Genomic DNA, 25,398 nt, shown 5'->3' on the forward strand with positions numbered 1-25,398 from the left:
TAAAGCATCCTTTATTTTCCTTTTCTTAAGGCAGCAACCATTGTTTTAGCTAGCATTTTCATCTTTTGAGTTTCTGATCCTATATTGCGACAAGCCTTCAAATAATCAAAAATAGTCCCTATATCACGAGTTGGGGCTGTAGCCTTTTGACATTCCTGATTTGCATTTTCATAAGCAAGTAATTTCTCTGGTTGCCTTTTAGCTTCTTCTCCAATTACTGTACAGGAAATAGCAGTTTCTAATCTAGCTAAGAAATCAGCATATGTTTCTTTAGGTCCCTGCAATATTTTAATGTAGCTACCTGTAGGCTCCCCTTGAGGAGGAATTAGATCCCAAGCTTCAAGGGCCACTTTTTAATTGATCATGCAAGAAAGGAGGGCATTGTATTTGAGCTACTATGGTATCAAATTGTCCTGTGCCAGTTAACATTCCAAAAGTAATTTGATTTCGGGGAGCGCCAGCTTGAGCATTTTTATTAGCATGAGCTCTGGCTATATCTTGAAACCACCTTGTCCATAGAAGATACTTTCCTGGTTTAAGGAGAGCTTTTATTAAAATTCGCCAATCAGGGAATAAAGGTTCCAATAGAAGATGCCATAGCATTTAGAATCTCTCTAGTAAAAGGTGAATGTGGGCCATACATAGTTACAGCCTTTTTCATTTGTTGCATGTGAAAAAAGTTAATACCTTCATATTGAAGTATTATCTGCCCTTGAGTGTCAGCATTTCTTAAAACTGGAAAGGCAGAAAAACCATCAGCTTCAGAGACTTGTGATTGCAAAGCCAACAATTCAGAGAGCCTCTGTCACCAAGCGGGTAGATTATTCTTATTCAGAAAGGTGGTGTCAGTTTTAATGTTAAAAGGTGTCTTAAGGGAGTTGTTGCCAAAATCATTAGGTTCTATCAAGGGAGAAACTTTGGGATTTATGCCTGCTGGCAGGGGAGGAGCGCTTGGAGCAACCAGAGCAGCGTTGGTAGGAAAATCTTGAAGTATCTTATGTTGTTCTAATTGGGCCTTTTGTAAAGTATCATCGTCTAATTCACATCCATGTAATAAGTGTTCTGCCTGTTGCCGAATATCAGGAGGGCTAGAATTACCTTGAAATGGCAGAATCACAGCTTCAATGAGGGCCCATAGGGGCCAGAAATGTATAGAAACTACCTTCATTAGGGAACCAAGGGTTACATTCAACCACTGTCTGAAGGCAAGCCTCTATTCCCTGGAGTGAAACCGAAAATCCATGAACTTTAAATAAGTGCTGAAGTAAAGTAGAAAAGTGAGGGGGCTTTCTAGCGATTGACCTGTGTCCGTCCGAATCTTGCCACATGTACCAGAGTCCCTGTTTCTGGGTACCACTTGTTGGTCCTTTAATGGACTGGAACCTGGCGGCCCAGAGTCGACGATGAGAAAGTGAAAGAAGAAAAGAGGCTAATATTCCCTGGGTTATGCAGCCGGCTTTCGCTTTCCAGAGAATCAGCCAGAAATAGAGAGATAAAGAGAAAGAGAGGAAGAGAAAGAAAGAAAGACACGGGGACCAAAGCTCTGATGGAGCAAAGGTGTTTTAATCAACATGGTGTGGGCATATATACTGTCTTACAAGGTAGTTATTCTCAGTAAAGATAAAGATTAAAATTCCAGACTTACAAAACACAAGGCGATCCCTATTAAAGAGAGAAGAGGGTACTTATCACCATAATGAGAAACTAAGAAAGGAAATGCCTGGATTCCCCAGCCCAGGAAAGGTGTGCCTCTCCTCTTAATTCCTGAATATTCAGGAATTAATAGGAGCCAAAGGTTTCCTGACAGATCCAAAATAGCACACAGGAAGACTTCTGTTAAATGCTCCCTGACAATGAATTTATATCCAAGGCCATTGAGGTTCATGACTTTTACAGCTTTATGCTGTGAACATAGTGGATTCTATCACCTACAGAAGGTGAGGGCCTTACGTGAACTGATGCAGCCTCATCTGTGTCCAGCCATGGATCCCATCTGGTTGAGCCCCACATCACCAGACCCCTGCCTCCTGCGTCATCAGATCTTGGGGTCTGTCCTGATCAGACTCTCACGCTGCGTCTAAACAGCTCACCCTCCTGTCTACACAGCTCACCCTCCTGTCTACACAGCTCACCCACCTCCAGCACTTCACGGACACCTCCCCCCCAACACCCCCACCACTACTCCGCCGCCACCACATTCACAAAGCAGCTCCAGGTCCTCAAACATACAGGCTGCCTTGCCGTCTGCTCCCCATCAGCCTTTCCAGTTCGTCCCCACACCCACTCAGTATCCAGCTGTGCTGGCTCTGTGGGGATCCTTTCATACCCTGTCTGTCCATACACAGGGTCCCTCTTCCCAGAGCCAGGGAGCAGTGTGCCAGGACTAAGAAGGAAGATGGAAGACGGGACCTGCCATTCCCACCTACTCCTCCAGGGGGCACCAATGCCCTCTGTCTTCCCACAGCCCTCAGTGGGTGCCCTTAATCATTTATCAGTCCCCCTGCCACCCATTGTAGCTCAGCTGGGAAAGAATCTGCCTGCAATGCAGGAGACCTGGGTTCGATTCCTGGGTCGGGAAGATCCCCTGGAGAAGGAAATGGCAACCCTCTCCAGTATTCTTGCCTGGAAAATCTCATGGACAGAGGAGCCTGGTGGGCTACAGTCCATGGGGTTGCAAGAGTCGGACATGACTTAGCCACTAAACCACCACCACCACCTGCCAACCATAAACTATGAATGCAGGAAGGCGTCTCCATTCTGCATGTTCTGTCCCAGGACCCCTGCGCCTGCTGTGCCTTCTTCCAGGATGTTTCCCCAGATAGTCTCAGGGCTCCCATGTCTCCACATCTAAGACAGCAGCTGCCCTTATTTTTCCTTCAGAGCACAGGTCACAGCCCAATAGCGCATTTTCTATAGTTGTTCAGTGTGTCCTCTACACGGTGCAGAGTATTGTCTTCTATCCTGACCTGTGGGTGGATCCTCAGCACTTAGGACAGTGCCTGGCTCCTCAGCAAACCTCTGCTGATTGAATGAATGGAGGTGGGGCCTTTGTCTTACTCATATTGCCTCCACCATGGGATGTGTCCCCTCTTAATAGAGACCTTGGAGTGAAGTGAAGTTGCTCAGTCATGTCCGACTCTTCGCGACCCCATGGACTGTAGCCTATCAGGCCCCTCCGTCCATGGGATTTTCCAGGCAAGAGTATTGGAGTGGGTTGCCATATAGGATTATATGTGCGATTATAGAATTAACACAGCCTCTATATTAGAATAACTGTTATACAACTGGTTGCTGAGTCAGTCATTTCTATGGCATGACTTGGAAATCTTTGAAAACTTGGAAAATAGTATATTTTTCTAGTGATTTGGATAAAAACATCATTTAGGAAAAATTCAAAGTCATTAACTGATCTTCATTGTAATTATTTGTATTATTTCATCTGTGATGGGATGGTAGGAAGAAAACATCTTAAAACTTTTGGGTTGGTTCATCTTGGATGCACTACCCCATTAGATTTGATTAACATCCACCTTTAGGGATTATTGGCAGGCAGTTGTGAATTAAGGAGAAAAAATTCTGTTTTAGTACTAAGTTTTTAGTACTAAGTTTAAAAAGGTGTTAGTCAAGAAACTTAGGTATGAACACTGAGCTAACACATGTCAAAACGTAAAAATGAATCCTTTCGGACTTAGCGAAGGGATGGTATATGTGTTTACATCCCAGGGTCTTTTTTTCTGATCACAGACTCAGAGTCCAGAGTGTCCCCTTAAGAGTTTTCTGACCTGAGTCCAAAGCACATGACTGCTTGTGGTTAGGGAGGAGTGGAAAAGAAAGCTGACATTTGCTGAGTAGATTGGTGGTTTGATTTCTCAGAACACATGGATGAGTTGTCATTGATGTTCTGAGATGAAGAAACTGAGGTTTAGTCACTTTTCTGATGTCGTCAGGCTTGTGAGAGGGACTGAGCTGCAGCCTGCTGCCTCCAGACGCTCCATCTGACTCACTCACAGGCTGAGCTCTGGCCCAGGTTCCTGAGATTTGCTCTGCAAGGGCCTCGGGCTCCCAGAGTACCTGCCTGGAGCCCTGTCTGTGGTCACCGGGGCCTCAGGCTCACCCGCTTGCTTCCCTGGAGGGGTTGTGGACCCTGTGGGATGACACTGGGGCTGAGTTCCTAGGGGTCTACATTTGAAATATAGGAGTAGTTTTGTTGTTGTTGTTGTTTACTGTGAAAGCAATTTAAGGTTGAATAGTAAGGGGTGTTGGAGAAGGCAATGGCAACCCACTCCAGTACTCTTGCTTGAAAAATCCCATGGATAGGGGAGCCTGGTGGGCTGTGGTCCATGGGGTCGCTAAGAGTCAGACACGACTAAGCGACTTCACTTTCCCTTTTCACTTCCATGCATTGGAGAAGGAAATGGCAACCCACTGCAATGTTCTTGCCTGGAGAATCCCAGGGACAGGGGAGCCTGGTGGGCTGCTTTCTGTGGGGTTGCACAGAGTCGGACACGACTGAAGCGACTTAGCAGCAGCAGCAGTGAGGGGTGTCTTGATTAAGAGAACTGGTGGGTGCTCTGAGCCATTGGGTCATTTCCACTGTGATTTGGGCTATTTGGATTCTGTTCTTTTACTTTCATATTTGGAAGATGTTCACTCCAAATGAAAGAAGACTTGCTTCCTGGATGGAACTGGGAATGTTGTAGTGACTGATAGAGGCCACTCTGGCATTCAGTTTCTATCTAGTGTTCTTTGGGAACAAGTGTCTAGCAAATGCACTCTGGCAAAGATTACCAAGAATTTATTAATTTTTTGTTTTGAATATTTACATCATTAATTATAAATAATCACCTAGAAAGCTGTCTAAGTATGTACACATTTTTAAATGACATGGATCCCTCTTCTCCCATTCCTGAATAGCGATAAAATAGTGTTTTAGTTTAGTCAAGTTTTGAAATCTCAGTATTACTCAGTTGTTTTCCTTTATAAAACATGTAAATAACTGTTAAGCTGAGTTTTAGAGGGAAAAACTTAGCTGTTTTTGCCTCCTTCACTAGACAGGTTTTAAGAATTTTTTATAGCACTAGATTCAAATTTGCTGCTGATAAATTTAAGAACCTAGTTGGAATAATTGATTTATGTTTATTTAATTTTTAGTATTGATTTGGAATTTAAACTAAAGATCTTTCACTGCTGTGTGGTCTTTGTCTCACTGTTCTCAAAATATAAGTTTTCAGTTTGAGGCATTCCATTAATGTGCTTTTGCATTCTGTACCTTTTACATTTGTAGGTGTGTTTGTCAGGGCTTGAAGGAGAAGATCACAATCTTAGTCACTCATCAGTTGCAGTACCTAAAAGATGCAAGTCAGATTCTGATATTGAAAGATGTAAGTAATTTCTAGAAATCTGTGGAGTTGCTAGTACTCAGGTGTGTTGAAGGACAGATCTCCCGGCAGGTCACTCTCCTGGGTTCATGGTAAATGCCCTTTTCTCCCTCGGTTTTTTGCCCTCTTCTTCTCAGAGCTGGTGTTCATGACTTGGAGGATGAGCCTAAAGCCCTGTAAAAATGTCACTATTACACTCTGAGCCATATAAACCATAAAGTGTATAAAAATGCAACCAGAGGGTTATTGAATCATCACTATTCTAATGAAATTTGTTAAGGGTAATGTTACAGTTTTATTTAGAACTTTTTACTTTCCTTTTTCATGACTTAAGTCAAAGTGTATCGCTTAGAAATTAGAGATTCTAAGATCTGTTGGTATCCAGGTGATTGTCATAAATAGTTTGCCAAAAGAGCATCTACCGTTAACACCAGAAGCGAGGTTGGGTAGCCGAGCACCCGGGTCAGAGATGCCGACTCTGCTGGTGTCTCTAGTTGCTGGTCTCCCTGCCCAGGTCTCTATGTGCCTGATACGCGTGGGAGCCTGTGCGGCAGGAGGACAAGGCCCTGCCTTCACGGGGCTGCTGTTCTTATGGGGAGGATGTGACAAAGAAGGTGACATCCTGGCCTCTCTGAGGAGCTACTGCCTCACAGGATCTGAGTGACATGAAGGTGGGGGCCACAGTCACCTGGGGGAGGGGGTCTGAGGCAGGGGGTCCTAAGGAAGGAGCTGACCTGGCAGGTTGGAAGAACTGCAGGAAGACCAGCGTGTCTGAGGAGAGTGAGCAGGGGGACGGGAGGGAGCTGGTCTCCGAGCAATGGTCAGGGGACCGAAAGTGGGATGGAAGTCTTGGATGGTCTAGAGCAGAGGAGGGATGTGGTCTGATGTGGGAGTTAAGAGAGTCCTCTGATGGTCACTTGAGGGGTGACAACAGAAGCAGTTAGGAGTCGTAGTAAAGCTGAGGAGACAGAAGTGTGGGCTCAGGCTAGCGTATCAGTTTCTAGAGCTTCCGTAAACACAGTATTGCAAGCTGGGTGACAGCAGGAGTTTATCGTCTCCCTCTCTGGAGGCTACAAGTCCCAAATCCAGGTGTTGGCAGGGCCGTGCTCTCCCTGAAGGCTCCAGGGGAGAATCCTTCCTTCCAGCCTCTGGTGTTCACTGGCCTTCCTTGGTGTTCATTGGCTTCCAGCTGCAGCACTGTGGTCTCTGCCTCTGATGTCACATGGCTGTTGTCCCCGTGTCTGTCTAGGTCTCTTCTATTCTCATAGCAACATCAGTCTTTCTGACTTTAGGTCACCCTGCTTCTGTATGACCTCATCTTAACTTGATTATGTCTGGGAAGACCCTGTATGCAAATAAGGTCATGTTTCCAGGTGTCATGTTTGAACACATCTTTTTGAGGAGGGGACACCATCCTACCCATAACTCCTAGCATGACTGGGGGTGGGGTGGAGAGTAGTGAGAAGTATTCAGACTTAGAGGTAGTTTGATGCTTCACTCTTTGGCTCATTTACCTCTAGGTCTCAGCACCTTTATTGTTAACCCCTGACTGCTCCACAGGCCCTTGGTCAGATCCCTGACTTCTGAAATGAATTTCTGCTCTAAGAAAGATTATTAAGATACAGAACCCCTGCCTCTTTAGAAGAGGCAGCCCTTCTTGTATCATGTATCAGCCCTTCTTCACTCCTCTAGGAATGGGGGGAGGCTAAGGTTTTTCAAGTTGAAGAGCAGTTGATTTCTTGTGCAGAGAGGGCAATTCTAGTGTGTAAACCCCAATGTTGACTGTGTTATGAGCACAGGATCAGTGGGCAGGAGTGTAACATAATTTGCCTCTCTCTAGATGTTTTGGGGTCCCCTTATTGCTTCCTTTTGGGGACACTACCCCCAATTTTAGTACTAACAAAACAACTATTTGTCCACTGGTGAGCACCCCTGCATAAATTGGGGTCCGTCCTCACTGTGGCATCACTCTATTCACAGCAGATGGGGGATGGCTGTCCCTTCATCCCCCCAGAATTGTCAGTGCTTGACTGTTGAGTGAAATTGCTGTCTTTGTACCACCAGTCATTTCATTGTGCATGTTACAGATTTGAAATGGTGAGTGGTGATTTACTTAAAGAGGTGTGTGAATTTTGCCTCCCAAGTGGAACAAGATACAACATATCCTGCATGATTTTCTAGTTCTGCAGTATCTGATGGTACCCAAAGGCTTCCCTGCATTTCTCCCAGTGAACGCCCTCAGGGGAGAGGGTGAGAGGGGTCCTATCGAGGGTCCTGGGCCACCTCCCTCCACCTGAGCTGTCTCAACCACAGCTGCTCTCTTTTGATAAGTTTTGCTTCCTGGGATTTTTTTCCCCCTGATGTTTTATTTGCTACTGAGGGAATCAGCTGAGTCTGGTTTCATGGGGTCAGAAAAGAGTAAAACATCTGCAGACATTATTTTATATGAATTTGTAAGGGAGAGAAACTGTGCAAGGATATGTCACATGCGTACAAAGAAAATGATTTGATTGGCTGTATTTTAAGCAGTTGCTGATTTGCAGAAGCCTAGTTGGCTGCTTGTGGGTTTGTCCTAAGTTTTTTCTCGGATCTGAGTGCATTGATTCTGGCTTAGGTTTTGGTTTGTGGGCACAGACTGCCAAGGCTTTAGAGCCACTCCAGCCTCATGGTCTCCTTGTTTAATTACTTTATCAGGTGGAATATTGAATTTTCAGTTGGCAACTTGCTGAGTGTGTGGAGGCAGTTGTAGACCATGGAGATGCCTCTCATGGGTTTTCTGTCCTGAGCTGGTTCCTATTATCCCGGCCGGACACATGATAGTATGACAGTGACAGTGGTCAGTGAAGATTTAATGAGTGACTCTTATCTGTATGCATAATTGTGCCCACCTCTAGGTTAAGTTTAAATTTCTTTCCTGGAATTGTCACATGTGGCTTCTCTCAATTCCTGTATAAAAGACTGTACTGATCTTCCCACCAACCTCTGTACTTCTTGCTTCCCTAAGTGCCCAGGGTAGTCATGTCAATGGCCTCCATTTTTGACACATGAGCACACATTTCTTTCATATCCCTCAGCACCTAACATAGGGACAGGGTTTGGCAGAGAATGCAATGCTCAGTTCTGTACTGAATTGACTGAACTAGATTTCCCAACAAGAATTCTAGACCCAGGGATCTTTTTTTCTTTTTCAAAAATCATAATTTAAGACAAGATAACTTTTCTTGATTAGTATTTAGGTTGGTTTAATATTATCAAATATAAATTAATTTCTCTCAAATTTTTTATTTTAGGGGATAACGGTGGAAAGAGGAACTTACTCTGAGTTCCTGAAATCTGGGATAGATATTTTTTCCCTTTTTGAGCATGGGAATGAGCAGTCTGAACCATCTCCAGTTCCAGGAATTCCCTTTGTGATCTCTGAGTCTTTGGTTCAGTCTCTCCAATCTCCCAGACGCTCGTTGAAAGATGCGGCTCCAGAAGACCAAGAAGTGAGTTTCTCATCCTGCAGTGTGCCTGGGTCTGTTTGCTCTTGGTGGTCTCATGGACCTTCAGTCTGCTCTGCTCATGACATCTTCATTTGTCCCAAAGTAGGCCTTAAGGTTCCCAAAGTCTTGTTTCATGGAATTGGTAGAGTTAGAAGAGCATGAGGGGAGCAAGCCTGCTTGGGGTTCCCCTTTGGGTGTAGGATGGAGGATCTTATGGAGATCAGTAGTGGGTGCACTGCTGTGAATTTCTGAGTGAATGTGGCTAACACTAATTGAGAACTCTTCAGTTTACCGTATTTACATCCTACTCATGTTGGTGGCCTCCGGCTTCCCTTATGCATCCAGAGGCTTAATGTGAAGATGCCCTTAGACTGAGTCGTGCTGAGTCATGTTAAATCATCTACTTTTCCTCTATGTTGGAATGTTCTAGCACTGCATGTACTGATGGTGTTATCTTGCCTCGGTGTCAGATGGTTTGTGATAGGCCAGAGGTAACATGTGCAAAGGACCTGATGCATGGTAGACACTTCGGTGTTAGTTCCCATCCTCTTTTCTTGCCCTTCAAGACTGAGAACCACATCTTATCGACCTTGAATCCCAGTGGCCAGGAAAGAGCCGAGGACACACTAGGCTTCTGTGACTCTATAATGCATTCTAAGTCCTCCAGACAGAAATGCACTAGATCTCCCTTAAAAATATACACAGATATTCCTTGATATCCCAACCCAGGAGCCTGGAATGATTCCGATAAGTATTTGGATTAGTTACTCACTCTCTAAACTCAGGAATCACTTTCTGAAATTTAGGAACAAATAGATTCAAATCATATGCTTGCAATGTGCTATGTAAACTCATATTTACTCTAACTCTCTGTGAACTCACTTTACTGTATTTGGTTAGTGTTTTGAGGCCCAAGTATGTTTTATGTTTCTATCATTGAATGACAGTGATCTCGAGGGATACATTAGCTCCATATCATTTGTGTGTTATTTTAGAGAAAGTTTCTACATATATACATTAATTGATTTTGTTGTCTGTGTATTGAGAGTCATGTCCTATTTTAAGCAAAGCTCCCCAACAGTGAATAACCTCATGTGAGTGACGTTTGATTATTTCTCATAGATTTCTATGAGTGAGATGACTGGGTCCAGGGGTAAACACATATGTGGTTTGGCCAGATATTCCCACACCCTTCTCCACAGGAGATGGACGATCCTGTACTCCTACCAGTATATGAGATGTGTCTGATTCCCACAGCTTTGCAGTGGAGGATATTGTTGAACTCTTGCAATTTGGGGTTCATTTTTTAAAATTTCATCTCTCACTGCCATTTGTCCCTTCTAGACTGAGAATATACAGGTTACACTACCTCTGGAGGACCATTTGGAAGGAAAAGTTGGTTTTAAGACCTATAAGAATTACTTCACAGCTGGTGCTGACTGGCCTGTCATCATCTTCCTTATTCTAGTAAACATTGCAGCTCAGGTACGTAAGGGCATTTATTTTAGTTTTTGCATTTAGCTTGATATTTACATACTATTTATACTGTATTTTATAATTCTTTTTAAATATTTGTATTAAGAGATTTATCTCAAAGACTTGGCTCATGCAGTTGTGGGCCTAGCTTGGTGAATGTGGAATCAGAAAGGCAGGCCTGCAGACTGGAACCTCAGGCAGGAGCTGACCCTGATGTCTTGAGACTGAATTTCTTCCACATCCAGGAAGCCTCAGGTTTTGCTCTTAGGGCCTTTGATTGACTGGATGAGGTGACCACAGTGTTGACAATGACCTCCTCTACTTAAGTTCTGATGATGGATGTGAACCACATCCTCAAAATACCTTCACAGCAACATCTGGATGAGTATTTAGTTGAATCACTGGAGACTGGCCCAATCAAGCTGACACCCAGAACTGACCATCACTATACCTGTCAAGCTTTTGCCTTGAAACATCCCAACATTTGTACTGTTATTACTGCCTTTTGCAGTCCACTTGGATTTGCATTGAAGTACATTATATTTGGGGAGCAAAGTCTTATAGGGAAAAGGGGATTTCTTTTAAAGATATTAACATGTAAGATGCCCTCTCCTGGCCTGTGGTCATCGGGGTGAGGGTTTGGCGCAGACCTGAGCCGGAAGGACCGTCTCTGTGTCCTGGAGCCTTCCCCTCCCCCATCCTGGTGACGTCAGTGTCTGAGTGACTGTGTTTCCTGCTCCAGGTCGCCTACGCCCTGCAGGACTGGTGGCTTACATTCTGGTGAGTGATTCCTGGTCTGACCCAAAGTGCTGTGAAATCTACATGAACCTCACTTTCCCACAGAGTTGGGGGGGGCGGGGGGGGAGATGGGGCTAGTTCAGCCTCCTCCTCTGTCCCTCATAGTTTCCCTGAAGAAAAATGAAAGTTCATGTGGGTGGTGTGTGATCCCCTTGTGGTCTCTCCCCATGTCCCTCCCTTTAGCAGCTTCTTCACAGATAATTTTTCTTTTCTTTTTTTGAACTTTTAATATTGTACTGGGATATGGCTGATCAACAATGTTGTGATAGTTTCATTTGAACAGTGAAGGGATGCAGCCATACGTATACATGTATCCATTCTCCCAAAAAATTCCCTCCCATCCAGGCTGCCACATAACATTCAGCAGAGTTCCATGTCTTATACAATAAGTCCTTGTTGGTTCCCTGTTTTAAATATAGCAGTTTGTGCATGAACATCCAAACTCTCTAACTATCCTTCCCTTTGGCAATCATAAGTTCATTTTCCTAGTCTGTCTTCACAGATAATTTTGAAAACTGCAAGTCATAATTCAGATTTTTAAAAGGGAGATACACATAGGGCCTTTCAAGCTGGGAAACACTTTCCAGCATAATATACATTTCTTGAATTGAGGTAATTTTTTTTATGATATGTGTGTAAATTTTATGTATATCTATAGTGTAATGTTTTTTATTTCCTGTTCGATAGGGCAAATGTACAAAGTGACCTGTATTTTGGGGGATATGTAAAAGAAGATGAAGATGTAGTATACATTCTGAACTGGTACTTCAGAGTTTATTCAGGTAAAGTTGAGTCATTTGCTCTATAATACCAGAGTTTAAGGTGCTTACAATGAGTCTGCATGAGCAAGAAGGCTTCCAGAGTAATTTAGTGATGTCTTAATAGATTAAGTATCTGATTCACATTTACTCTGTGAATTAATTAGAATAATTATTTTAAATATCTACTAGAAGGAAAAAGGTTGAATGAAGACTCTTAACTTGTTCCATACTGGATTTTGGTAGTTAAACCATGATTGCATATTGAGAAAATCAGCTTTACTAATAACTTGAGAAGCTAAGCAGGGGAAGTCCAGTGTCTGGAATGAGGATTCCTTCTCTTTCTTACCCTGAGATCACACTGCTATCTCCTCCCTAACTGTGTGATTAATTCAAAATTTGGCTTGCCAGACTAATATTAACTATTAATATGACTTTCTCTATTCGCAAGAGTATTTAGGATATATGTGTAGCATAGCATTACATACTGTTTAAAGGATGTCTTTAACAGAATGCTTTCTTTATCCATTCATCTGTTGATGTACGTTTAGGTTGCTTCCATGTCCTAGCTTTTGTAAATAGCGTTGATATGGACACTGGGGTGCATGTGTCTTTTTGAATTATGGTTTTCTCAGGGTATATGCCCAGTCGTGGGATTGCTGGGTTGTATGGTAGTTCTATTTTCAATTTCTTAAGGAACCTTCATACTGTTCTCCACAGTGACAGTAGAAATTTACATTCCTACTAACAGTGCAAGAAGGTTCTCTTCTTCCATAACTTCTATAGCATTTATTGTTTGTATAATTTTTGATGATGGCCATTCTGACTGGTGTGAGGTAGTACTTTATTATAGTTTTGATCTGCATTTCTCAAATAACGATATTGAGCATCTTTTCATGTGCTTCTTGACCATCTGTATGTCTTCTTTGCAGAAATGTCTATATAGGTCTTTGCCCATTTTTTGATTGGGTTTTTTTTTATATTAAGCTGCATGAGCTGTTTGTATATTGTGGAGATTAATCCCTGGTCAATTAGTTATTTTGTAATTATTTTCTCCCATTCTCAGGGCTGTCTTTTCATCTCATTTATGGTACATACATACACTAGATCGGGGGAGGGGGCTCCCTGGGTAGCTCAAATGGTTAAGAATTTGCCTGCAATGCTGGAGACCCGAGTTTCATCCCTGGGTCAGGAAGAACCCCTGGATAAGGGAGTGGCAACCCACTCCAGTATTCATGCTTGGAGAATTCCATGGACAGAGGAGCCTGGCAGACTACAGTCCATGGGGTTGCAAAGAGTTGGACATGATTGAGCAACTAAGACACATGTACACTGGAATATTACTTATCCATAGAAGGGAATGAGATTGGGTCATTTGTCAAGATGTGGATGGACCTAGAGTCTGTCATACAAAGTAAAGTAAGTCACAAAGAGAAAAACATTAAAAAATACTTGTATTACTGCGTATCTATGGAATCTAGCCTCTTCATGGATCACTGCCTTATCATGGCGAAGGGGCTTGCACAACTCAATGAAGCTATGAGCTATGCCATATAGGGCCACCTAAGACAGACAGGTCATAGTGGAGAGTTCTGACAAAGTGTAATCCACTGGAGGAGAGAATGGCAAACCACTCCAGTGTAGTAGTCATAAGAAACCCATGAACTGCATAAAAAGGCAAAAGATATGACACTAAAACGTTAGCCCCCCAGGTCAGAAGGTGTCCAATAAGCTACTGGGGAAGAGCAGAAGACAACTATTAATACCTCCAGACAGAATGAAGTGGCTGGGTCAAAGTGGAAACGATGCTCAATCTGATGCTACAAAGAACAGTATTGCACAGGAACCTGGAATGTTAGGTCCATGAATCAAGGTAAATTGGACATGGTCAAGCAGGAGATGGTAAGAGTAAACACAGACATCTTAAGAATCAGTGAACTAAAATGGACTGAAATGGGTAAATTTAATTCAGATGACCATTATGTCTACTACTGTGGGCAAGAATTGCTTAGAAGAAATGGAATAGCCCTCATAATCAACAAGACTCCAAAATGCAGTTCTTGGGTACAACCTTAAAAACAACAGAATGATCTTGGTTCATTTCCAAGGCAAACCATTCAACATCTCCATAATCCAAATCTATGCCCCAACCACTGGTGCCGAAGAAGCTGAAGTTGATCAGTTCTATGAAGACCTAGAAGACCTCCTAGAACTAAATGCAGAGTTCCAGAAAATAGCAAGGAGAAATCAGAAGCCCTTCTTCAATGGACAATACAAAGAAATAGAGGAAAACAACAGCAAGGGTAAGACTAGAGATCTCTTCAAGAAACTTGGAAATATCAAAGGAACATTTCATCCAAACATGGGCACAATAAAGGACAGAAATGGTAAAGACCTAATTGAAGCAGAGGATATCAAGAAGAGATGGAAAGAACACACAGAAGAACTATACAATACAAATCTTAATGACCTGGATAACCACAATGAGGTAATCTCTCACTCAGAGCCAGACATTCTGGAGTGTGAAGTCAAGTGAGCTAAGGCTTCCTAAGCGAAGCACGGCTGCCTGTAAAGCTAGTAGAGGTGATGGAATTCCAGCAGAGCTATTTAAAATCCTAAAAGATTTAAAGTGCTATTGAAGTGCTGCATTCAGTATGTCAGCAAATTTGGAAAATCCAGCAGTGGCCACAGGACTGGAAAAGGTCAATCCTCACCCCAATTCCCAAGAAGGGAAGTACTAAAGAATGTTCAATCCACCAAACAGTTGCACTCATCTCCCATGCTACTAACATTATGCTCAAAATCCTTCAAGCTATGTTTCAGCATCATGTGAATTGAGAACTTCCAGATGTTCAAGCTGCATTTAGAAAAGGCAGAGGAACCAGAGCTCAAATTGCCAACATTTGCTGGATCATAGAGAAAGCAAGGGAATTCCAGAAAAAACATCTACCTCTGTTTTCACTAACTAAGCTAAAGTCTTTGACTGTTTTTGTCATAACAAACTATGGAAACTCTTAAAGAGATGGGAATACCAGACCATCTTACCTGTCTCCTGAGAAACCTATATGAAGGCTAAGAAGCAATAGTTAGAATTCTGTATGGAACAACTGATTGGTTCAGAATTGAGAAAGGAGTACAAGAAGTTTGTTTATTGTCACCCCGTTTATTTAACTTATACACAGAGCCCATCATGTGAAATGCTGGGCTGGATGACTTACAAACTGGAATCAAGATTGCTGGAGAATATCAACATCAAATATGTGGATTATACCACTCTAATGGCAGAAAGCAAAAAGGAAATAAAGAGCCTCTTGATGAGGGTGAAGAAGGAGGGTGAAAAAGCCACCTTAAAGCTGAATGTTAAAAAAACTAAGATCATGCATCTAGTCTCATCACTTCATGGCAAACAGAAGGGGAAAATGTGGGAGCAGTAACAGATTTCCTCTTCTTGGGCTCTAAAATCACTGTGGATGGTCACTGCAGCCATGAAATTAGAAGACAGTTGCTTCTTGGCAGGAAAGCTATGACAAACCTAGTCAGTGTGTTAAAAAGCAGTGACATCACTTTGCCGAGAAAGGTCCATATACTCAAGGCTATGTTCTTTCCAGTAGTCATGTACAGATGTGAGAGCTGGACAATAAAGAAGGCTGAGCACTGAAGAATTGATGCTTTAGAACTGTGGGGCTAGAGAAGACCTGAGATTGAGAGTCCCTTGGACAGCAGGGAGATCAAACCAGTCTCTCTTAGAGGAAATCAACTCTGAATACTCATTGGAAGTACCGATGCTGAAGCTGAAGCTCCAGTACTTTGGCCTCCTGATGCAAGCAGCTGACTCACTGGAAAAGACCCTGATGCTGGGAAAGGTTGAAGGCAAAAGGACAAGAGGGTGACAGAGGATGACCTGGTTAGATGGCATAACCAATTCATGAACTTGGGTAAACTCCGGGAGATGGTGAGGGACAGGGAAGCCTGGCGTGCTGCATCAATGGGGTTTGTGAAGTGTTGGACGCGACTGAACAACAATAACAATGACAACATGGGATCGAGAAAAATGGTACAGATGGACCTATTTGCAGGGGATGAATAGAGTCGTAGTTGTAGAGACTAGATGTTTGGACACAGAATGGAAATGGGGAGGTGAGGGAGATGAATTGAAAGATTAGGACTGACACACACACACTACCATGTGTGAAACAGACAGCTAGTGGGAAGCCTCTGTATAGCACAGGGTGCTCAGCTCAGTGCTCTGCGATGACCTAGAGGGGAGGGATGGGGGACGGGAGGTCCAAGAGGGACGGGACATATGCATACATGTAGCTGATTTACTTTGTTGAACAGCAGAAACTAACATAACATTGAAAAGCAACTATATCCCAATAATTTTTTTTAATAAGTGAAAATTTAATTATCCTCACAGGAAATGCTTGGAAAAACTTTCTGCAAAGAGTAGGTTATATAAAAATCCACTCATTGAAAAAAAAAAAATCCACTCATTGAAATTTGGTATTCATTTATTGATCACTTGTGGAGAAGGCAGTGGCACCCCACTCTAGTACTCTTGCCTGGAAAATCCCATGGATGGAGGAGCCTGGTAGGCTGCAGTCCATGGGGTCGCAAAGAGTCAGACATGACTGAGCGACTTCACTTTCACTTTTCACTTTCATGCATTGGAGAAGGAAATGGCAACCCACTCCAGTGTTCTTGCCTGGAGAATCCCAGGGACGGGGAGACTGATGGGCTGCCCTCTGTGGGGTTGCACAGAGTCGGACATGACTGAAGTGACTTAGCAGCAGTAGTAACATTGATCACTTAATAAGAAACTTGAATCTACCAGCTGTTTACCTTCTGAATTGGTGGACAATGAGGGCTTAAAGAAGAAGAAAGGGATTCTGTTACACATTCATATAGGATTGTAGGCTAAGGCAAATGCCTGTTGATGGAATTCAGGAATTTAACCAGATTTCAGAATTTAAATAACACTGATGTGGCAGCTGAATAGAAAGAAGTACTTGATGGAATATATGTTGCTGAAGTTATCCCCATTCTATATAGCATTGTGAGTTGAAGAGATGTTTGGAGCGCTATTTTAATTTTTATATGCATAGTAGTGCTCATTTATGTCATTGATAAGACATAAATTTAGATGATTATGTTTGTTTACAAATGCTTTGGGGTTCTATAAAATAGTGAGAGATTCGTTTCGATTATTTTGTTTAGATTATCTCATGTCAAAATATAATTTATAGTTTCTTGCAGTTCAGTTATTTAAGAGATTGTCCACTTGCAACTTAACATGGTCTTTTCATGCTCTTTAGAGCTACTAGGGCAAAGAAGTAGCTACTTTATTTTTAATATTTAAAATTTTTTTTATAGTTGCTTTCCAATGTTGTGTTAATTTCTGTTGTACAGCCACGTGAACCAGTTGAACATATATCCTCTCTTTGGATTTCCCTCCCAATTAGGTCACCACAGAACATTAAGTAGAGTTCCCTGTGTTATGCAATAGGTTCTTAAAAAGCTACTTTACATCAAAGTATATTTCCTTGTAAATTACAAAGAAATGGTGAATCATGTCTCCTTTTCCCTGTTAATTCATGTGCTGGTAGCAAAGCATTGAAGAAAGGAATGGCAACCCACTCCAGTATTCTTGCCTGGAGAATTCCGTGGATAGAGGAGCCTGGGGGCTACAGTCCATGGGGTTGCAAAGAGTATGACTTGACTGAGCAACTAACACTTTCACTTTCACCAAAGCATACCTTACGTTTAGATTATGGGACATGTTGTAAATAATGAGATTTGAAATGTGGAGAAAGGAAGATCAGCTACTTGTATAATTATCTGTCTTATAAGTTTTATGAGAACTTGTAATTGAATTAGGCAGGCCTAGAATGAAGCTATGGAGAAGGCAATGGCACCCCACTCCAGTACTCTTGCCTGGAGAATCCCAGGGATGGGGAAGCCTGGTGGGTTTCCGTCTGTGGGGTTGCACAGAGTCGGACATGACTGAAGCAACTTAGCAGCAGCAGCAGCAGCAGAATGAAGCTATAGTTTACACATGATTTTTTCCCCCATGTTGTTTATATTTAGTGGGAGGAAAACAGTGATTTTTATATTTTTCTCTATAAATGTATTTTTGAAAGCATTAAACTCTTAGATATCATACTTTATATATATATATATATTTTATTCTGTATGTATATAAATCTCTGTACAAATTTTATTTATAGAATAAAATGTACAGTATCTTTTTCTACTGCCTGCCATGCTTTAGCATGGTTGAGGATAAGACAGAGATCTTGTGCTGATTGATGCTTCTTTATTTCAGGGTTAACTGTGTCTACTGTCCTTTTTGGTATCACAAGGTCTCTGTTGATATTCTATATCCTGGTTAATTCTTCACAAGCTTTGCACAACAAAATGTTGAAGTCCATTTTAAGAGCTCCAGTATTGTTCTTCCATAGAAATCCAGTAGGTAAGTCAGACATGAAATGTCTTAATGAATATATCTTGTTAACACATTAAGTGCCTATCTGCATTTTCATATTTGAAAATAGAAGAGATGCTTGGAAAAAAATCACTGTGTATGTTTATTCATTTTCTACAAAAAGCTTCACTGATAATTTTTCCTACCAGAGAAAATCTGAATATAGGAGCATATAAGCTTTTATTCCAATTTATGCATGTCTGTAAAAATACATGAATATTTACTTTGCAGGATGATTTAGGAGTCCATTTGTTATGTGCAATGTGAAACACCCAACAGATGATAAAAATGTGTTTAAATGTTTTTGACTAGTTGTTAAAATGTTGCCTATGTTACATGGTGTTAAGCTAACTAGGAAGGACCATCTTCCAGGAATGTCTCTACAGAAGACAGGCTGTGTGTTTCTTTCATTGTCCATCCATTTCTGGGACCACAGAGCTCTGGCATGTGCTCATATTTTGAGTTTTACCTAAATGATAATGTAAAATTAATTAAAATACAAGATCAGTGAAATGTAAAGATCCTGTTCAATAAAATCAACTCTCTAGTTTTACAATGGACTTGTGGTTACATTAAAGATGTCTTGTGGTACCAGCAGGTGGATCTTCAGTATTAAGTAAGAGTGTCCCTGAAGGGTTCCCAGTGGTTGCTTCCTTCACCCTGAGGCCTTCAACCTGTCTTGCTTTGGAAGGTAGCCTCCTGACCTGGGTTCCTATGAAGAGTTAGTTCATCAGCGCACATGCCCACTCTGCTCAGTTGGTTAGACTTCTGCTGAGGCCCAGGGTGGCTTTGATTTTGCAGGTGATGATTTACAGGACCTGTTGAGACAGGGATGTGACTGGAGGGAGGACAGGAGTAGCCTTGGCCTGGTCATCAACTAGCTGTGTGATCAAGGCCAAAGTAGGTAGATACTACTGGGCAGGCAAATCTCCAGGCAGGATGTTGTCATGGTTATAAGTATGGATCCTGGAGCCAACTTCCTGGGTTCAGTTCTGGAGATAGTTAGTAATAGCCAGTTATAGTTATATTAATACTTATATGCTAGTTATTTAATTTCTCTGTGTCTCAATTTTCTTACCTATAAAATGAGGATACTTTACACACACTTCTCAGTAGCTTGATGTTGTGGGCATTAAGCAACGGGTTAACAGTTCACAGCACTTAGCACAGGGTCAGTACCTAATGAACCTCAGTGAGGATGTCGACATGGTGTCTGGAAACTTCCCCTCCTGTGAAATGGGATTAACAGCTACTCTTCCTGTTTCACGAGACTGTTGTAAGGATTAAATAAGACTGTTTAGGGCAGAATCTTGTGCAGATTTATTGAAGACATGTTCTTTAGTCCAGGCACTGTGAGGAGCACAGGATAGTAAACTGCAGAGGCCCACACAATCTCATCTTATTTATTTTTTTTTTTTCTGAAAATACTAGGTTTTATTCACCTCCCTATGATAACCAACAACCACACTATTAGTTAATAAGCTTTTCTTATAGTAACTAATGTCACCTGACATACAAAAACCTGTTAATCTAAATTATCAGGTGTAGTCTTACTGGAAATTCTTAACCATATACTTTACTTGACAAGTTTTGCTTTTTAAATGATGAATTGTCTTAATGTAAGTCATTGTATTTCTGTAACAAAGTAATGAAAGGCACAGCTCTTGCAAGCAAACTTAAACCCATTCAACCAGCTGAAAAAATACTTTGGTTCTTCAGGAAAAAAACTTAGCAAGACAAAAAAATCTAGTTCATTTCACAGTTCTGTTCATTTTCATAGCTTTAATCTAACAGTTACACGATAAAAATACTCCAAGAAGAACCAAACTATATAGCAACGGACGAACATGCGTGAGAGATTCTGTGCATTCGATGCAGCTGGCAGAAAAACTAGTTAAAATGTTAAGTAGAACAAATTTGGTCTTTAAAATATCAGTTCCTTTCCTTTAAAAAAAACTTCTGAGTCTACCAAGAAAATACAAAAACATAAGGCTGTAAGTAAATAAGAGTTGTGTTTAGGCTATTACAGTGCAGGTTATCCTCAAGGCCACATACATCCTGCTTCACTGCTGCTTGCACTCTGCTGGGTTTTGATCCTTCTTTGGGTCATAGTTTGGATCATTTTCCTCATCTCCTTCTTCTTCCCCTTCCTCATCCGCTTCTTCACCTTCTTCATCATAATCATCGTCATCATCTTCAATAGCTTCTCCAGTGAAGTATAACACTGATCTTGGGATTGTACGCTCACGTAAAAAGTGACCAATTTCAAAGTCTGCAGCAAGGATGGCTTCGGAATCATCATCCAGATCTCCACTCTCAGGAACTTCAGGAGGGGCAAAAAAGTTAAAGAAAGAGTCATTAGAGACTGTCTTGGTCACAGTGCGAACTGTCCCACGCCCCTTGTGTTTCTGCTGCTTCTTAATCGTTTTCAAAGTGACATTCTTCCCTTTTTTCCAATCTATCTGGCACCCTGTACAACCCATAATTTCTGGTCCGTCAAAAGAAAAGGGATCAGCATCATCTGGTTCTGACCTCATCCTATATGTCTTTGTCAACACTTCATTTGTGAAATATTCATTGGGTTCAAAGTGAAATTCTAAGACAAAACTCATAGGTTGACCAGCATCTGAGAACTTCACTTTAATATCTTTCAAGTGCTTCAGAATAGGTTCATCATGTTCCTGAACCATATCACTGAGCAAGTCAACATTCTTAAAAACAGTCAACCAAAACTCAGGAATTCCCTTGGGATCTTCTTTTTCTTCATCCTTTTTCTCATCTTCAATCTTGGCCTTTTCTTTTAGCTCCTCCGAAATTTCATCTTCCTCATCTGGTTTCCATTCACATTCTTCTTCTGTAGGTTCATAAATGGCATTAATGATCTCAAATCGCTTATCAAACAGAGGCTGATAAAGAACAGCATACTTTCTTTCAAGATCATGAACTTCCTCATAGAATTTGGCTTCTATCTGTGCACATTTAACTTGAAGGTTTTTAAGAGCATTCACTCGTCTTTTAACTACCCTAGGCAAGCTTTCAATGTATCCTGTTGGTGTTTCTACCAGACCATCAAGTCTTTCTTGAAGGGCTGCAAGAATCTGAGGATTTTGCATCATCTGAACAGTCAGCTGACGTGCTTTGATTTTTGTTTCTTCACCAGTCTCTTCTTCTTCTACTTCTTCAACATCATCCAAATCTTGATCAAGTTCAGCCTGTTCTTTGTTGTCGATGTCTGCCATGTTGCACAAATGCCAAATATTTTCAAAAATGACAGATTTCGTTTTCCAGCTCAGCTCTCCGGTGGCAAGCGCGGGGAGCCGGGCGGCCCGAGCTGCGCAGGCAGTGACTCAGGGCGGCGGCGGGAGGAGCAGGAGGCGGCGCCGCGAGCAGATGGCGCTAAAAAAGCAATCTCATCTTATTACGAAGCTGGAGTGAGGAAGTGATTGGAAGAGGCTTTGCTATTATGGCTGTGAAGTTGCCCTACTTTTCCTGTTAATGTTGAAACTACAGTTGTAAATTTGGGAGCATCAAGTGGGACTGAATTTCTGTTACCACAGCCTCTGAGTGCTTGTGACCACTGTTAACCAGGCTCTTGATGACCTGTAGGCTTCTCCAGATGCTGATTTATTATTCAAGGATTTGGAACCAAGTTTAAATCTTTAAGGTCACTAATCCTAGAGCAGCAGGCATACATAGTGTGTATTTTGTCTCCCCCTCCTGTGTCAATTATCAGAACTTCATTCCTTCAAGAAAATAGAAGCCCAAATAAGGACTGCAAAGATAGGCCCTAAGGTTTAGGGGCATCAGTTATTTACTCTTTTAGTAGTATATTAATTTGAACTCTTCCCTGTGTTTATTTTCAAAAGTAGAATTTGTAATAGATTGTTTATGGTGTCTTTGTTTCTGGTATGTGATTGTATAAAGAGAAAACCACATAGAGTGGTGTTACTTGTTACAAAGTTAAAACTCGCTCTGCTTGCCTCACAACTCCGATAAGTCTTACAGATGATGTGTTAAGGCAAAGAATAATGAGTTTATTTGGAAACCTGGCAGACTGAGAAGATGGCAGGCTGATGTCTCAAAATGGCCATCTTATTGGGATCTGGATGCCTGGTTCTTTTATAGAACAGAGAGGAGAGGAGGTGAAGAAGTAAAGTCAAAAGGCCATTTATCTCGCACAATAAGAGGGTATTTGTTCATTTATTTTCTTTTCTGCAGCCACTGACAGGTGGTGAGGGTCAGATTGTCTCCCTGTGAGCTGAAAAAAGCCACCTTAGTTTAACATTCAGGCAGAGGGGCAGGGTTCCCTGACCAAAGCGATGATGAATAGCAACAGTCAAAGAAACAAATCCAGCATGGAGTCAATACTGGCTCATCCCAGTTACAGTTCCTTTGACGTGCACCTCTCCTGTCTGGGGCCAGTGTCCTGTTCTTTCTCATCCTGAGTCTCCTCAGGGTGCATCACTCTTGCAGGGGTGGCTGCAGAGTCCTGATGGCTGCAGCATCCTTTGTTTAGTGATGTGACATTTTTAGTTTACCCCAGATATTTATCAGAAATTCCCATATTCTATCCTGCAGCCTTAAGGATATATATACTATTATTGTGGATTCTGAGAAGGGAAATAAAATCAATGATAAGTAATTCTTAGTCATTTAGTAATATTTCTGTTTTCCTGCCTATATCCCTGTGGTCTTCTTAGATGTTTATTCATAAGTCTGTGCTTGTCATACCTGGTACACCTCTGAAAATAACGACTAGTTATCCCAGTAGCAAACTCACAACTTGGAAATGGCCACAATCCAAAATTTCCCAAAAAGTGAGGTGCTGTGAGCCATCTGGAGGGAAAAAAAATTACAGAGAGGATATAATTATGTTTATTATAGAAAGCATCACTTGGCAAAATTAATCTTGATAATTAAAGCAAAATTGGTGTGACAATTAGGATTAACTTAGACATTTTACAACTGTTTATTTACCGATTTAGCACTTGGAATGAGCCTTAGATGGGATGGATCTAAAGGGAGGGAACTTTCTCAAATCCATCAATTCTTCCTGATACTGCCAACAAGGTTCCCCCATTCTTTTAAAAATCAGGGCTAAGTTTCAACTCCCCATCCACTGCCATTTGGTGGTATTTTTGTTTCTCTTTAGGTATCATCCTATTTTGTCTTTCTTTTTGCCAATGACATTGGCTTATTTAATATGAATTTGTCATATATTAAATTTTTTGTTGTTTTACCGTTAAGTCATGACTGACTCTTTTGTAGTCCTATGGACTGTAGCCTGCCAGGCTCTTCTGTGTATGGAATTTCCCAGGCAAGAATACTGGAGTAGGTTGCCATTTCCTCCTCCAGGGGATCTTCCTGACCCAGGGATTGAACCCCTGTCTCTTATGTCTCCTACATTGGCAGATGGATTCTTTAGCACTGAGTCCCTGGGGAAGCCCAATATATTAAATATTTAATATATATACTTTATTTTTTTTAAGATTTATTTATTTATTTTTAGTTGCATTAGGTCTTTGTTGCTGCACATGGGCTTTCTCTAGTTACAGCAAACAAGGGTTGCTCCTAATTGAGGTGCCAGGGCTTCACATTATGGTCACTTTTTCTGTTGTAGAGCTCAGGCTCTAGACACATGAGCTTTAGTAGTTGTGGTGCACAGGCTTAGTTGCTCTGCAGCATGTGGAATCTTCCCGGACCAGGGATTGAACACATGTCCCCTGCACTGGGGACACTGTACCACCAGGGAAGTCCCTAAATACATAGTCTTCAAAAATATTGTTTTGATATGTTCATGAATTATTTCTCTTAAAGCTCCTGAGGGAATGAGTAATTTCTCGTATCCTGTTCTTACAGGAAGAATTTTGAATCGTTTCTCCAAAGACATTGGGCATATGGATGATTTGCTGCCCCTGACATTTCTTGATTTCATCCAGGTAATGTACCAGTCCTGCCAGAGTTCTCACAGGGAGGAACAGAGTGCCTGTTTCTCAAGGATTTTTCACAGGGGCTTAGGGTGGGCCTTTCAGCCTGGCAGTGTGTCTTTATCTTCAGTAAATGCTGTGTTTGTAAGAGAAAGGTACAGTTCTGATTGGGATCCTGAGTTAACATGAGTAACCCCTGGGGCAGGCATGTCTACACAGTCACATCAACGTTGGTCTGAAGCAGCGACATGCTGGGTAAGTGGTTCTCCCTCTGCCTCCAAAGTGTCTGGCATGGATTCCTTTTACTATGAGCACATTTCATAATATAAAAATAATCACCTCTCATGGAAAGATAGCCTAGATTAACTAAATTATGCATTTTATTGGGCTACCCAGGTGGCTCAGTTCAGTTCAGTTCAGTACAGTCACTCAGTCGTGTCTGGCTCTTTGCGACCCCATGAACTACAGCATGCCAGGTCCCCCTGTCCATTACCAACTCCCAGAGTTTACCCAAACTCATGTCCATTGAGTCAGTGATGCCATCCAACCATCTCATCCCCTGTCGTCCCCTTCTCCTCCTGCCCCCAACCCCTCCCAGCATCAGAGTCTTTTTCAAATGAGTCAGCTCTTCACATCAGGTGGCCAAAGTATTGGAATTTCAGCTTCAGCATCAGTCCTTCCAGTGAATACCCAGGACTGATTTCCTTTAGGATGGACTGGTTGGATCTCCTTGCAGTCCAAGGGACTCTCAAGAGTCTTCAACACCACAGTTCTAAAGCATCAATTCTGCCAGTGCAGGAGATGCAAGAGACGTGGAATTGATCCCTGGGTTGGGAAGATGCCCTGGAGAAGGGAATGGCAATCCACTTCAGTATTCTTGCCTAGAAAATTCCACAGACAGAGGAGCCTGGAGGGCTATAGTCCATGGGGCTGCAAAGAGTCGGACACAGCTGAGCACGAGCATGATGCACTGTATTTCTACAGGGGACAAATATCTGCTGCACCATTTTATTTGGATAAAGCCAGGTGTGGTTACTTACAAAGAAAAGTTTGGCTAAAAAGATGAAAATCATATTTTAACAAGGGCAGTGT

At 41.9% G+C, this 25,398-nt stretch overlaps 2 protein-coding genes across 3 annotated transcripts in view; one reads left to right on the forward strand and one right to left on the reverse strand.

Annotated features, from left to right (window-relative positions):
• The window catches only part of LOC122447477 (ATP-binding cassette sub-family C member 4-like), a 1,659,665-nt gene that overhangs the window by 1,154,410 nt on the left and 479,857 nt on the right, over window positions 1-25,398 (forward strand). The window contains exons 14-20 of one of the 2 annotated variants that reach the window (XM_043478130.1): window positions 5,285-5,381; window positions 8,669-8,866; window positions 10,208-10,348; window positions 11,082-11,119; window positions 11,825-11,919; window positions 18,221-18,367; window positions 24,239-24,318. The exons of the other annotated variant lie outside the window; for it this stretch is intronic. Coding sequence (XP_043334065.1) covers window positions 5,285-5,381; window positions 8,669-8,866; window positions 10,208-10,348; window positions 11,082-11,119; window positions 11,825-11,919; window positions 18,221-18,367; window positions 24,239-24,318 — 796 coding nt within the window. The remainder of the gene's footprint in view (window positions 1-5,284; window positions 5,382-8,668; window positions 8,867-10,207; window positions 10,349-11,081; window positions 11,120-11,824; window positions 11,920-18,220; window positions 18,368-24,238; window positions 24,319-25,398) is intronic. 2 annotated transcript variants of the gene reach the window in all.
• Window positions 19,786-21,778, reverse strand: LOC122447480 (nucleosome assembly protein 1-like 1). The gene has a single exon (XM_043478134.1). The coding sequence runs from the start codon at window positions 21,616-21,618 to the stop codon at window positions 20,443-20,445; it is 1,176 nt and encodes a 391-aa protein (XP_043334069.1). The 5' UTR covers window positions 21,619-21,778; the 3' UTR covers window positions 19,786-20,442.

This window comes from Cervus canadensis, chromosome 9 (assembly GCF_019320065.1).
Source record: "Cervus canadensis isolate Bull #8, Minnesota chromosome 9, ASM1932006v1, whole genome shotgun sequence".
NCBI lineage: Eukaryota > Metazoa > Chordata > Mammalia > Artiodactyla > Cervidae > Cervus > Cervus canadensis.